The sequence below is a fragment of the Glandiceps talaboti genome, chromosome 8 (genome assembly GCF_964340395.1).
Source record: "Glandiceps talaboti chromosome 8, keGlaTala1.1, whole genome shotgun sequence".
NCBI classification, from domain to species: Eukaryota; Metazoa; Hemichordata; class Enteropneusta; family Spengelidae; genus Glandiceps; species Glandiceps talaboti.
Genome location: NC_135556.1, coordinates 12,135,688 through 12,151,409, shown reverse-complemented (window position 1 = coordinate 12,151,409; position 15,722 = coordinate 12,135,688). Strand labels below are relative to the sequence as shown.

At 38.2% G+C, this 15,722-nt stretch overlaps 1 protein-coding gene across 1 annotated transcript in view; it reads right to left on the bottom strand.

Annotated features, from left to right (window-relative positions):
* The window catches only part of LOC144439118 (transient-receptor-potential-like protein), an 18,386-nt gene extending 4,188 nt beyond the window's left edge, over positions 1-14,198 (bottom strand). Inside the window, exons 1-4 of the mRNA XM_078128384.1 lie at positions 13,177-14,198; positions 11,294-11,654; positions 4,887-5,355; positions 2,914-3,118 (exon numbers count right to left, since the gene is read on the bottom strand). Of these exons, the coding sequence (XP_077984510.1) occupies positions 2,914-3,118; positions 4,887-5,355; positions 11,294-11,654; positions 13,177-14,184 (2,043 nt within the window). The 5' untranslated portion in view covers positions 14,185-14,198. The remainder of the gene's footprint in view (positions 1-2,913; positions 3,119-4,886; positions 5,356-11,293; positions 11,655-13,176) is intronic.
* Between the last annotated feature and the right edge of the window lie 1,524 nt (positions 14,199-15,722).

Below are 15,722 nucleotides of genomic sequence, written 5' to 3'. Positions count from 1 at the left end.
AAATGATTTCATTTTCGGATACTAGTCATGCTTACATAGGTTTATATAAACTGTAAATTCGAAGTAATTTGTTTTCACTTTAGCCTCAAGATTCTGATTTTGTATGGTTAACTATGGTTAGAACATCTCCACAGTGCTGCTATATAGCTATACTGTGGTCATAGTCGTGATGAATTCGAAGCTATCTTTCCTTTGGTTTGGAAAGACAATGATGTGATATTATACCACACGCGAGGCAAATTGAATGAGTTCGAACAAAATATACAGGATTCATACCCTAGTTGTACTACGTCACGACATCACCCATCTATATGTTATACATTCTGCGGCGCTCAAAACATCATAAGGTAATCAAACAGACTTACAACCCATGAAAAAACACGTGTTTGTTTGCTCGTGGTAAGCAAGAGTGAGGCAGGTTTCATGCACAAATCGAAAACAGATGACAATAAACGAATGAAACATAGAAATCGAGTCGTATCCACCACATCGGATTTTAATCAGATTGTACACGAGACTTGCCACAATTGCATCCCCGGCCCCCTGTTGTTTTAAAGTCAGTTCATTGTATTGTTGTTTTTACCCAACTGTGTCGCTGCATTACATCCTTCATTAGCTCACTTCCTTCAAGCAAATGCATCGGTGTTGTTTCGCGGGTTGTAGCACAAGACGGCACAACATAAACCAACCGTAAGTGATCACATGTCACTATTAGTGTAAATGTATTATCCAACATCATGACAGAACATACAACTTAGCACAAGTACAATATAAACCACATACAAACATTGACATTTACATGTTTGATGTTACATTTAACATCATACAAGAACATATTACCTGTGTAAGTTAACACGTGACAGTAAGACATAAACCATAGGCAAGTGTATAGGCTTGATGAAAACAGACAAATGACAAACAGAACCATTGACAACCCTGGGTTGGACGCAATGTGTCACGGTGGGCTTGCAGAATACGAAAAAAGACTTGTACCGTTGATTTCAACGTTCTAATTTCTTTCAGTGTGTATCTTTGATTATTTAGTACTTTTACTGTAAGTGCCCTGGGTGATGTCACTGTTTGTTTGTTAATTTGTTTGTTTGTTTGTTTGTTCATTTTGATTTTTGTGCCCTTGAATTTGGACTGATATCCCCTAGACCAAACAACTTTGGATACTGTGACCCCCTAGGTTACGCATTCTGCAAGCTCACCTACCTGAATATGTTGATATGATTGGCTCATCATTGCGATTAGCATATTAAGGAGTACTATGATTGACGTCATGTGCCAGCAGAGTAACAGCACTTCACTAACACGTTGGGTAAAACCCAAAGAGACCACCTGCGTCATTTCTCGTTTCACCAAACCAAACACGGCCCAAAACAGTGTCACACACGTGTCCGTCAAACTGGTGATCAAAGACAGACAGACAGACAATAAAGACCAGTTTTAATACTGTTACAAAACACGTAAAATATTACACAAAATAAAAATAACAATATCAGACAAACCCATGCCTTGATTAAAAAGCTAAATGCACGCAGACTGTTTCCACTTTCATTTTGTCAATGGACTAGGATACTGTATACTGTCCTCCCAAGCCAGTCCATAATTTTCCCACTGACGTAACGAGGGAGTGGCGTCATGAGTTTGTTTACCAATGCCGTAAAGAGGACAGTGAATAATTACGATGATTTTTTGAATGTTTTGAAGACAAGAAAAACCACCTTATACTTTTAGTAAGAGATAAGTATGCATATGAGTATTAATTCCTATTCCATGTGTAAAGCCATTTTAAATAGAGTCTTCAATTATTGATGAAGAGGCTGCATATGGATAATAGAAAGTAGAGTAGACTGTCGCTCTTTTCAGCTTAGAGCTGGTTAACAAATTATTGATTGTCAACGTGATTAGAATCGGATTAATCAAATGCATGATTGGGTTTGGTCTGATACAGTAATTTCATACATTTCATGTCAATTCATCTCGCGGCCAGTTGTACATTTTTTTATATTTCCTATCTCCCATCGTCATGATCATTAACCACACAGTGGTAAATTTTTGTTCCAATTTAAATTAATTTTTTTGGTTCGAGTTTTACTTAGAAAAGACGTTTCCGATTTTGAGTTTAAATTCGGCGGATGAATCTGTCAGTGTATGAGAAAGTATTACTGAATTTTGATGATAGATTTAAAGTGATCTTGTGGTGGCAGCAACATTTTAGGTTATGTTAAAACAATTTTGTGACACTAGGGTTAAAGGAGCTGAAGCTGAGTTTATGCGTTTTTTGGGCATAATTTTTTTCTGTATTGTGAGGCACGCTAAAAAATCTCTTGCAATAGGGGAACATGCAAACCCGCCATGCTGAATGTTGCACCATAGGAAATGTGATAATAAATACTAATCAATTAGTATTGTAAACAGTGCTGATACATTGTTTGTAACCACAAATAATCAATTCATAGTTACCCTGATATATTATTGGAGTTTTATTTTATCGGTAGCTCCTTATTAGGTATTACGATAGCCATATATAATCCCATAGTCCTTTGCGTCTGAGCATGCTCAGTCTGGATTCCCTATATTGACTGAAATCAAACCTGGTATTAAGATATAACTTATAAATTACTGGTGACCAATATTTGGCGTCTTGGACAGTGCCGCAAAAGAGGATGTGGTTTACGACGATGCTTGATTACGTAATTTTATATACAAAGTCAGTTTGTGTCACTTTTTACAATAAGTGGACGAGTTTTGTCACGGATGCGCACAAATCTTAAGTACAAGTTCGCTCTAATGGTATAAGGGAATTTAAACTTCTAAAATAAGTATGCATGGTTAATAATCATCGATAGAATCAGAGATTTCAGAAACATAAGAGTACATCCTGGCATCCACGAATAAACGCCCTACCTCAATTTCCTGGTAAGAGTTACTCATCATAGCTATTAACATATTCAACAACACGATAATGGATGCTACATGATAGCACGCAAACAAAGCCTCGGCGACCGTCTCCGTGTACACGTGACCTTCAAGACCGGCCGGTAGCTTGATTTCATCCGTGCTAACTAATCCAAATAGTGCCCAGAATAAATTCTGCATACTGCTGTCTAGACTGGAGAAAAGAAGAATTATGGCCTTACACGCGATGCTACTTCAAAGTTTGCACATTGTATGCATACTAGAGCCAAGACCAAAAAATATCCTCATTTGAAGGAAGGAATGAATGAATGAATGAATGAATGGATGGATGGATGGATGGATGGATGGATGAATGGATGGATGGATGAATGAATGAATGAATGAATGAATTAACAACCGAACGAAAGTCCCATTTGGATGTTGTCAGTGATTGAAAATGAATGCACTACACATATTTCCATAAAATTTGAATTACGTGAAATTTGGTACTAAATGAGTTCAATTTATAGCCATTTCCCGTTAAGAATGAACCGAAATCACCGATCCGTTTCCAAGGAAACGGAAATATTTTTTTTCCGATGGAATTAATCTATATTTCCAAGATTCAGTTTGCCGTCACGTATCATCTTACGAATTAATAATATCTAACCCTAGAAATGTTAGTAGTTCGTGTACCCTTTGCACGCGACAAGTATTAAGCCTCATTCATTCGTGCAGACGGCAAAATGATCCTAACAAACTGTACGTCAATTATTTGATGGAAAACATCTTTAACCGAGATTACCGATTTCGTTTCTGAGGATTATTCTATTTTTCCACATGGAATGACTCCATCGTTTCGAAACCAGCTTATATTAGGGTCACCGAGCTCTTTATTAAGATTTAAAATCTGACCCCGAGCTTTTCTTGAATGTCTTCAAGTGAAGTTCGTGTACAGTTCCCCCCCCCTCCCCACGTGAAATCATTTAAGTTTCTTTCATTTTTTTGTAGTCGACGTTAATGCGAAAAGAAAATTGACCCTGTCAACCCATACAAGTATTTAATAGAAGCCTTGGCTTATCTTTAAGTCATCTAGTCTTCAAGACTAGATGTAGCCTTTTCTTCTTTGTATCTTTACTCAACTTACTCAACTACACTAAAAGACCATGATTATATACCGCTTCCAAATCGCGCTCTCCATACAATTGAACATTGAAACCAGTTTGAAATGTTTCTGTCATGTTAAAGATAATGTTTGACGTCATTGATAACCGTGTCGTGTGTTTACTATTTATTGGAATCAATTGATAGAATTGCATAAGATTGTACTAAAGATGATATTGCTAGTAAATGCACATGGGACTGTAAGTTCAGATTATTAGGTTTGTATTTGTATTGAATGTAGGAGGAGGTGATTAGGAGGAAAATCGATGGAGGAGGAGGAGGAGGAGGAGGAGGAGGAGGGGGCGATGAGAAGTGGAAGGGAAAGGGGAAAGAAAGAAGAGAGAAAAGACAGAGGGGGGGGGAAGGGGAGGAGAGAAGAACAGGAATAAAGGTAGGGGCAAAGGTGGACGACAAGGAGGAAGAGAGGATAAGCGGCGGCGTGGGGGGGGGGTGACGAAAAAGGGATAGACAAGTAGAGTGAAGAGGAGGGAATGGGCAGAAGGGGAAGGAGGAGGATATGGGGAAGAGGGAAGGAGAAGAAAGGAGGATGAAAAGAGGAAGGAGGGTAGAGGTAGGGTTAGGAGTAAGAGGCAAAATGAGGTGGAAGATGGGATAAGCGGGGGAGGGGGGAGGGGTAAGAAAAGGAGAAAAGGGAAACAGGCGGGGGAAAGGATGAGGAGGTGGAGACAAGTAGCAAGAGAGGGAAGAATATGAATATGAGGGGAAGACATGAAGGGCGTAAATTGGGAGGTGAGGGAGGGTGGGTTTGGGCAGGATGTGATGGGTGAATGGTGAAATACGTGCATCAAGGTCCCTACCTGAGAAAAGCAGAAGGTTCCTCGCCATTCACCGACGACACCTTGCCATGATACCAGTACAGTTGATTCAAACCACATGCAAAAGACAATAACACTAAGAAGAAAATAAATAGAAATTTGGCAATGTCGATCAGCATACATCCCAAGGAGATTTGCAGTGGGCCAAGATACGGATTGGCTTGAAAAAGGTAAATAATCCGAAAGAAGCTGAACACGTTGGCTACAGCAAACACTCCTTCTGATATCAAGGTCGGGTCATCGCCGGGCCAGTACTGACGTTGCTGTTCTCCATCTGTAAGTTCTAGATTTGGATACTTTCCAGAATCTTTAAGCCACCAGGCCGCAAATCGTAGCGATATCGTACACAGATACAACGATAGCATAATAAAATCCAACCAGTTCCACCACTGCCGTATGTAAGCCTTCAAACCTTCCTCCCACAGCTGTTTGCATTCTCCCCAAATGAACCCTGTTGACATGAATTAAACAGATCAGATATTAGAAAATATCAAACAGTCACGCAAAATAAAAAAAAGTGTAATTATCCAGGTCAAAAGTTCATTTCTATGATTTATTTTGCATGTATACGTTGACATTTCCTTGTATTAGTTCTATATAACATGTCAACTTGCAAGTAGCGAAACTGTAAATTCATTTGTCAAATGTTACACTAGAGTAGCGCTCCTTTCTCTCATCGATCATATTAATTATTATCCTTTGACATCTAGTCCCAGCTACTACAGCACAGCCTTGATCCTGCTGATGTAGCCTACCTGTAAATGTTGTAGTCTCGGAGAACCGTCGCTACTACAATTCCAGCTATCCGAACTATCATTTTGAATTTCACACACCCTTCCAAGCCTACTGAGACTTCGAGTCTTCAGAGCCGGAAGTATAGAAGCCAAGCCCCACCACTCATAAAATCTTGATGAAAATTTGGATAGAATAGAATCTGTTTCCCAAAAAAAAAACTTCTCATGACGGCATCTAACTACGAATTCATCATGTGACCTGATTGCGATTTAAATTTATCCAATTACGATTCAAATATGTCTAATTGTGTATTCGACCAATCAGCTTCTTTGTAGGGATACCAGGGGAATACTGTGAGCTCTAAAGACTCTCAGTAGTCCAGGAAGGACACAAATTCAAAATGGCAGTTAGGATAGCTGAACTACATGTAGTAGTAGTAGTAGCGTAGTTCGTCCTTCAAGACTACAAGTAGACTAGCGAAACATTTGGATTCACTTCTGAAATAAAACTTTGACACTGTGAGTAGTAGAAATTTTAATTTCGAACTTCGACTTGTAGGAATTTTGTTCCCTGTAAGAACAAAATCAAACACAATCCGTATATTTTGAAATTTATCCCACGACAAATCATGTTTACACAGCGACATTTATAACAACATTTATATAGCAAGCTGTGGCAACATCCACGACTCACACATGCAGAGGTAAATTACTAGTAGTTTCTGTTTTGAACGACCGGCATAGCTGTGACCACATTTTTACTAACAAATGAAATATTATTGATCACTTTATAAGAACGTTGGACATGATTTATCACGGATGGTTAAGAAAGCGATGAAAATTGGCGGGAAAGCTACTCAAATTACCACGTACGTAAGGCTTCGTTCGATACATTAATATTATTAGATGAACTCTCGTCATGCACCAAGGTTTGTTGTTATTATATCGATGTCGTTCATTTTTTACTACCTCATGTATTTAATTAATTATTCATAACATACTTCGCATAAAAACGAAACGATTTTGAGATATCTCTTTTAAGTTTAATAGCATGTTGACAGCCAGTGTCGGTTTGTCGGTTAGTCCCATTATACAGATACAAGGATTGCTTCAAGCCTCCCAAACTAAGGCCATCACTTTATCGTGTTTATTAGTGGCTTTATCTATAGTTTGTCAATTCATTGCTCGCTTAGCTTCTTCTCCTCGTTACTGCTTCGCGTGTTGCCACGGCAACACAGATTTGAAATCAGTTCTTGCCCGAAGACACAGTCATTAAGCGAATCATACTGTCTTTTTTCTAGTACAGGGCGCTTTTTCAAAAATGGACTCGAGTGAACTTCGTTTCAAGCTATCATCCACGGATGTAGGTGCTACGGAAGGTCATCAACATATCCTAGAGTGCTTAGCTATGAAAATAGCCAGAAGGGCATTATACTTGCGTTGAATATCGAAAGATGTTTCACAATAATGGTGATTTTTTTTAGCTAAGAGTATAACATGATGTGGTCTAGCGATCTTAGGCTGGGGTCATAATTTACGGCAGGGGGGCCTGGGAGAAACTATTTTGGTCAAAACATTTTCGCAGTCCACTTGCATTGCGCTCTCAAAAACTTTCATGCCGCCTCCCGAAATATGAGAGAGAGAGAGAGAGAGAGAGAGAGAGAGAGAGAGAGAGAGAGAGAGAGAGAGAGAGAGAGAGAGAGAGAGAGAGAGAGAGAGAGAGAGAGAGAGAGAGAGAGCAAAAAAATACCAAAAAACCCACTGCTCCCCAAAACAACTACCATGAATGCCAAATCTAAATGATATAATTTGTACATTTTTAGACAGTATATATCTAAAATGAATAAGTACAATTTTTATTTCAGAGCTAAACTTTTATTACCGGCCATTAAATTTCATGATTCTAACAATCATTAAATTCAAAAGATTACGCAATAACTCATATCCCGTTTCTAACAATCTACAGCCGTCACAGATACGTGTCTTAATGGAAAAGAAGGTGAAAAAGTCGAAATCGATTGACGCGAAATATTTATCGGCATTTAAATAGTGGAACGCTCGTCGAGTTTACATATACATGTAAGTAGTTCAATGTTGCTGATACAGGGACAGTTTGAATCATAGCAGGGTGCAGTAACCGTTGCATTAGCACTCGGCTAAAAACGACCCATGTCGAATGTAATCCATGGTTATTATGATATGGTTTGAACGAAACGTTTCAGCCAGAACGACCCATAGCTGAGATTTCAAAACGAAACGTTCTATACAACCAATACGACCGTCCCATAGATGATGTTTTAAACAGAACGTTTTATGATTCATGGCTATTGCGATGGTTTAAATACGAAACGTTTTATAACGTCTCCGAGTTATTGTGATAGTTGAAAACAGAACGTTTTGCAATCAAACACGAGCAAATGTTATTGTAATGACAGTTCAAAGAAAACGTTCTCACAGGGCTCTAAGAACAACATACACGTAGTAACAGTTGTAGACCGAGAATCTGATATTCATATCTAGTCGATTTGCAGATACAGATACGACATTTTTCATTTAGCATGCAATCATTTTCACGATGAATTGGATAAATATATTTTATACCATACTTACACAGAGAACATAACTTCGCTACAAGATATATAGGAAGTGTGCAATATTAAAAATATACGAAATCGACTTTAATTTTTGATGATAATGCATTCACATCTATCAATTTTGTGATAAACTGTAGCCGGGTTCAGTGATAATGTACAAAAATGGAATTATGTGATTGTATGGCTGGCCTTTCATAATATGAACCGTACAGCACATTGTCTACATATAGTGTAGCATTCACATAACTTGCGATTACTGTACGTATTACGAATTAGACACGTAAATATGTAATATCTAAATTTTGCAGCACAGTCTCTAGAGAAAGTTCGGTATCTTACAGTTTTTCTTTTCTTCATATATTATGTTAGCTAAAGCCCTAAATGTGTACTCACAGTAATTGCTCGACTCCTACAATTGAAATGCCATGTCCGCCATATTGGATTTTTTTTGCCGCCAGAGAAATCCTCTTTTTTGCATATCATTTGCATAGTGGTAAAATATGCTATTTTCAGACTTTGAGAGTGGTTTGGTTGTGGCTTTTAAGTGTGATAGCATTAATTGGCTTTCTCCAAAAACATTTTTGTTTTGCTGACGTCTTTTGATATTGCTCATCTGACGGGAAAAAATCCTGCACTCTGGAAGAGAACTGTCGTACCCGATAAGTGCAATGCTGTACGCTTGGTTGATTGCAGTAGGTGTTTTTTTTTTTTTTTTTTTTTTTTTTAAACCAATATTTAATATCTTGATATGTATGAATGCGACCGTAATTTACAAATTACGTCATGGAAAATGAATATTCTAAGATCCCCTGGGGTGACATACCAATTGAGTTTACTGTAGCATTAAAGTTAAACAGTCATGATTCCAGGACAAAAACAATAATTTATTGCAAATGTGAGCAGTTCACATAATGGCAATATAGGTCTTTGCGTTTAGGGAAATATCGTCTAGAGTTCCATACACCTGCAGAACGTAAATGTCGTAATTACTTTTACAAAGCTTCATTTTGCATTAGCGCCCGGGGGAAGGGAAAACTGCGTGGTTTGCCTGCAAATAAAACCCTGCATTACTATTGCCGTATACATACTGTATGTCAGATAGTATTTCATCATTACAGCTGTTAAAGGACGAGAGTGCAGTTTCGATAAGTGGCGATATCAAGTTCAATGAGACTGGCTACATCAAAAATAGTAGAGCGTGGCCTTTGACTGTAAAGATGTTTAATTATGTGGTCTGGTGTGGCTGATTAATCCTGTACAATTTATCCATAGTTAAACATATGTATTGTAAAAGTAGTACTGTCCATGATGCTACTGTTTACATCATAACCAAACCAAATACAGAGCAGACACTTTGGAAAGAATGACTGTGCACTACCTTCATTGTATAGTAGCCCCATGTACACGTAGGTCGTCCTACCTGAGGCAGTCCCAAGTCCTACCTGAGGTAGGATAGATTTGTGTCTACACGTAGGAAGGTTACAGCGTAGATGTCGCGCGTTCCGTCCTGACAGTACTATAGGACGAAGTCAGGAGGGTTTCAGGAAACCTCTTAAAGGTGTCCTAAGTCAGGACGGTTTCAGGACAGGTTCAGGACGCGTTTGCGTCTACACGCGCTTCAAACTATCCTGAATCCTACCTCAGGTAGGATTTTTAGTGCCGTGTAGACGGGGCTACTGTAACATAAAACCTTGTAGCCAGTGTCACAGAACTTGTATATCTCATCTAATCTAAACTACATGCTCATCCTGTACAGACTGTAACATAAAACCTTGGGGTCAGTTTCACTAACTGAATATCTTATCTACTCCAAACTACATGCTCATCCTGTAAAGGCTGTAACATAAAACCTTGTGGTCAGTTTCACTAACTGAATATCTTATCTAATCAAAACTAAACGCTCATCCTGTAAAGGCTGTAAGAGAGTGAGCTGGCCTTTGTGCACTTTTTTACTGAGACTTGGGCCGTCATAAAAACGCCATACGTTGCCAAAGTACGGAAAGAACGTGTTTCGCTTGGCTAACTATGTTATTCACTAATGCTGTTGTATAACCATGTATGCTCTACTGACCATGTCTGATTCTCTTAGAATCGTTTGTAGGGGAGAGAAGGGGAAGTGGGAAATTACTCGTGAAATAAACGCACTAATAAAACAGGAAACGAGAGAAAACAGGAAAGTTGCTAAAACAGAAATCATACTGCGAAGAAAACAACGAAGACAGGAGACTTCAAAACACATATTATTATACGAGGTGAATACAAATTCAAAATTGCGTGCCTTTCTTATTGATTGATTTATTCAAGACTGTTGAGGGTCTGTGATTTTTTTGAGGTACATTTAATGTATTTCAATCATTTGCATACATGAATATCTTATTGCTGCTATTCTACCCATTCGTTATTCAATGCACTCGTGGAGAAAATTGTTCTGACAATTAATGTGTATTACTGCTCCTGGGGTGAAATGAAACCATACACCTCACATGGGAAATGTTACATGCATGCTTTCCAATTGAGAGATACCACTTGTTTCTTTGTTTCAGTTTAATTGAAGTCGTATTGACGTAAAGCTTTTCAACACTGACAGCTTGACATTTATGTATTCTGACATAACTATGATAGCATGGTTATGAAATAGTTGAACCTCCACTTCAACATATCGATTTGATTACAAATGCCATACGTGTTATTAAACAACCGCGAGTATGATAGATGTGACAATAATTCAAATTGTCCTACTTGTAGGCAGCTGTCTGTCTGCTCTGTTTGGAAGTCTGGAAGTACTTGCCACTTGAGCAACTACTGTAAAAGTTGTACTAGTCTTATCCACATGTGCTACACTAACACGAATCAAATGAAGCGACGTGCCGCCTGTCTGTCTGTCTGTCTGTCTGTCTGTCTGTCTGTCTGTCTGTCTGTCTGTCTGTCTGTCTCCCCCCCCTCCCCTCCCCCCCCTCTCTCTCTCTCTCTCTCTCTCTCTCTCTCTCTCTCTCTCTCTCTCTCTCTCTCTCTCTCTCTCTCTCTCTCTCTCTCTCTCAACTTCTTAAGTAAATGAACTTACCAAATACCCAAGATGCAATTAGTATTTCGATAGCGTTGGGGTCACGTCCTCTCGGGCTTTCCACATAGTTTGCAGATGATGAGTTATCGGATTCAAAACGAACTGTTGATGCCAACACCAAAAGTACCAAGAAAAACCCAAACGATATGCTGTGATTCATAAACTTCATAAATGGCGTTCTCAAAAGTTGTCCCACTTTACTCCTGGGCAATATCAGATACCATAAAGCCATAAACGGTAGAAGAATAATAACACTGAGACAAATGATGATTTTGACCAAACCGTTGGCTTTCCGCCATCCTGGTAGTCCCTCGTACCAAATCGACGTCAATAGTTGTTGTGTGTGGGCATGGGCAACAAACTGTAAAAGTGAAAAAAATAAATAATTGTCAATGTCAAACCTAAATCAGGTTACTTTGTTCTACAATATATTAAATGCTTCTTTTACACATTCCTAAACATTTCCTACATTTTAATGACATCAATCATCTGATTAACATATTTTGGCCACCTCTCACAATCTGCGACATCAGATTAGCATATTACGTGTAGGCGTTCGAGGATATACAAGGGTCATTAGTATGCGCATCGTATGGCTTATTCAACCAATCAGATTTTACGCATGGTCCATAAACAATACCAACATTGAATTGCTGAGTTTGCAGGCTGAGTGCAAAGAACGCTTGCTGGGTCGACTAGCAAGTCTACTAAGGAGGCTAGTACGGAGTGGGCAGGAGAACAATATGAGAGGGTATATAAAGTAATAAACATAGTTTTCAAATTTAGGAATAAAAGGTGAGAATATAATTGTGTAGTAACTTTGGATTTATTAAAAAGATTACTTGGATGGAAACATCACCATAGAAACGCATCGGCTATACCTGTAATTTGAGTATAACACATCTGTGAACGTTGGAGAAGGCGCTGCGCATAAAGAGACAAGAAAGGTCTTGTCTATGGCGTGTATGAAAATACCAGATGGGACTAAATACCTTGAGGAATTTCTAGCTTTTAGTTCGTATACTATTCCATTAAACATAATACTTAAAGGAGAGCTTTTATTTTAAAAACAAACAAACCCTATACAGTATTTCGTCAAATATGGTGACGGTTTCATGCTAAATCTATAAAGAACTGGTGAAGTTAACAAAAAACTAGAAAGTTCAACACCTGATGACAGGGTTTGGTGAATTAGTATTTCAGCTTTGATGGCGGAAACCTATACAAAAAATGGGGTCCTATATGATGTCGTTATGTCCTTTAATTATGCGTATGGGAACTGTTGTGAATGCATAATTAATTATTTATGCAAGATTCTACCAGTATGCATGGCTTATTAATGAAAAAATGCATTTGACACAAATGATAACAAGTGTATAATATCATTATATACTTTCAAAGGAGATCTGCCAACTCCAACTTTGGTCGTAGTAGATTATGTGTATAATAGAGATGTATTCTTTATGAATAAAATGGAATTTAAATTTGATGAAGTAAATAACCAACGATATACAGTCTCTAATATTCACTTGTTTTTAAACTAAATTTTGCATCTGATAGTCTCGGATGAGTATTTATGTTTACTTTATTGTTTTCTGTATGTTAAACGAATCGGTTCTGGAGCATTCTCGTAAACCAGAGCTGTCATTTCTTCCGAAATAACCACCTCTTGCCAAGAAAAAGAGGCCGTCGTTTACGACAATGGTTCGAGAGATAATATACACTAAAAGCAAAACTGTACACACCATGACAATTGCCGCCATCAATACCACCATTAATAACAACAACAACAACAACAACAACAACAACAACAACAACAACAACAACAACAATACCCTAGAGTAAAAAAGGATATACACCGAGGCAACGTGGCTATTACCCACCTGTCTCTGTTCGTATTTTAAAGCCAGCTTTAACCTTGACAGTGTAATTTTTCCGGCCATGACGTCATCCTCGGCATATTCATCTTCAGGGTCACTGTCACGATTCAAGACAGCGATAACTTCTTCCGAACTTCGACACTGATCTAATAAATCTACCGCATAAGTTTTGCACTGTTCACTGAGCTGCTGATACACATCCTTAAATTCGTTTTCCCTCATCGCCAAATGTTCTAGTTCCCAGCTCAGTTTGAAAGCTGAAAGGATTGGGTCGCTACTAGTCAACGAAATCCAGGCAGGGCTAGCTAAAGACTTGTAAGTATTTATACGGTGGAGGGAATGACGTAGACTGTCTTCGTGTTGTCTTGCGACACAGATCTCGCAACTACAAGTCACGGCGTGCGGTCTCGAGATAGTAGCACCACGGGTCAGTAACAATTGTAGGATTTCAAACTGATTACAATGTGCGGCCAGTATCACAGGTGAAATATCCGGGGAATAGTCGCTACTTTCTTTGGTCATTTTGCTCCAATCACCACCAAGCATTTCACGGCTTATGCTCGGATGGTTCACCATCATCTCCACCATTCTATACACCCCTTCCTTGATCGCATACAACAATGCATCACCAATATGAACATTAGGTTGCGCCAGTAGGATCTCCACGATTTCGATATTCTCGTTGTCGACTGCCATCTGTAGCGCACTTCTCCCCAAAATATTCGTCACATTGACGTTGACAGCATCCGGTAACATTAGACATCTTTGTATCGTGGCTTTGTCCCCTTTCTCAGCAGCTTCCAAAAATGACCTTTCTTTAGCGGTGAGTCTGTTACCTTCGCTGAATAACTGTAGTGGTATGCTGCTCACGCCGGATATCACTGACGGCGATCGTTTAGATACAAACGTGAATGCGTTTAGCATGGGGCCGGGGTTTCGTACCTGTAAGACGGGGCTACTGGCATCGTTTGGGGGTACTAATTCTAAAGTTGAAGACGATAGTTCCATCATGACGAGTTGGTTTGTTTTACTATCGATGTAGCCACAAATAAGCTGCAAGTAAAAAAACACAGAGACAGGTGAGACACAGGTGACTCGTAGGTTGACTTCACTTACGAACTAGGAAATCCCAAGTAGCTGTAGCTTAAATTATTCATGCCAGTGAGAAGCCATCCAATTCTTGATCCCCTGTCACATTAAGCTGCTTTCTTATTAAAGTTTTAGCCGTGGCGTATTTTGTGAAGCATGTCAAGTCATCGCCCACCTTTCAAAACGTAACACTATTGACAGTAATATGTTAGATCACACATGAGTGCAGACTAGTTTCATTTCATATTGAGTACTGGGTATCTTTAAGATGTCGAATTTTGGGTATAGACTTTAAATCATATTCACAATCAAAATATGATACTTGTTGTACGCATGCGCATGGTTATTTACTGTGTACAAATATAGACCTATCCATTACGTCGTGCCAAATTTCGTCAAAAAGATACACCATAGTTAATATGACCCTTAAAGTTATAACTGAGGATGTGTTTGAGTTTGTTTGAATAAAATAACAGCAGAAATTTAATACTTTATTTCCGAGGCGGCGTATATGACGTTAAAGCGGCACAAGCTGCAACTAGGATATATTTTGTTCATCATTTAACCAAATATATATTCACTAAAAATTGGTCAGTTACTTAGAAAAAGACATTGTATATGTTAAGTAGTGGTCAACCTTATCCGTAGGTGGTGTAGTGACAAGTTTAAATTTTGAGCGAAAGTTTGGTTTTGAATCTAACTTACTGTTACTGCACTAGTTTGTAACAGTAGACTAAGTATCGTTTTACGATCAGAAAACCACAATCTATTCACTGAAAAGTATTAACATACCAATAATCAGACATTCTACATGTTGATCAATGGTCCATCTTATCCATATTAGTATTGGAATAATTGGTTTAAATCGTAATCGCCGTTGAGGGCGCTGATTTTTGGGTATGGACCCAAAAAAATAAATTTGATTTCATTTATCATGTATACAGCTACAAAAAATACGTTCACCCATAGTATTTCAATACTGTTCAGGGTGTATGACATTACGAGTAAATTATATTATCTAACAAAACATTTTCAAAAAAATATGTTCAATTGCAGATAGTGCAGCTAACTTTAAAAGACGACCCTGCATACACGACTATATGTACAATATTAGTTATTTCAAGATAAAGCTACTTGAGTTACGACCCTACACTCTAAAAACATACTCAATCACATTTCGCTATTAGCAGAACGTTAAAATGTCATGATAGAATTACAAATGATTCAAATAGTTAGTATAAAAAATGGCATCGTGTTATTTTTGCATTTTTCAAAGCGATTTCCGCCAAAAAGCTAACAATGATGAAGTGCTAGTGTGTTTTATTTTATGTGTGTATTGAATAAACTATTTCATGAAAATGAGAAAACTGTAAATTTCAATCGGCGCAATGACCCTTTAATCCAAACGAGTAGATTCATATCCACTCAATATTTCAACCATTTTTGGAAAAAATAAAAAC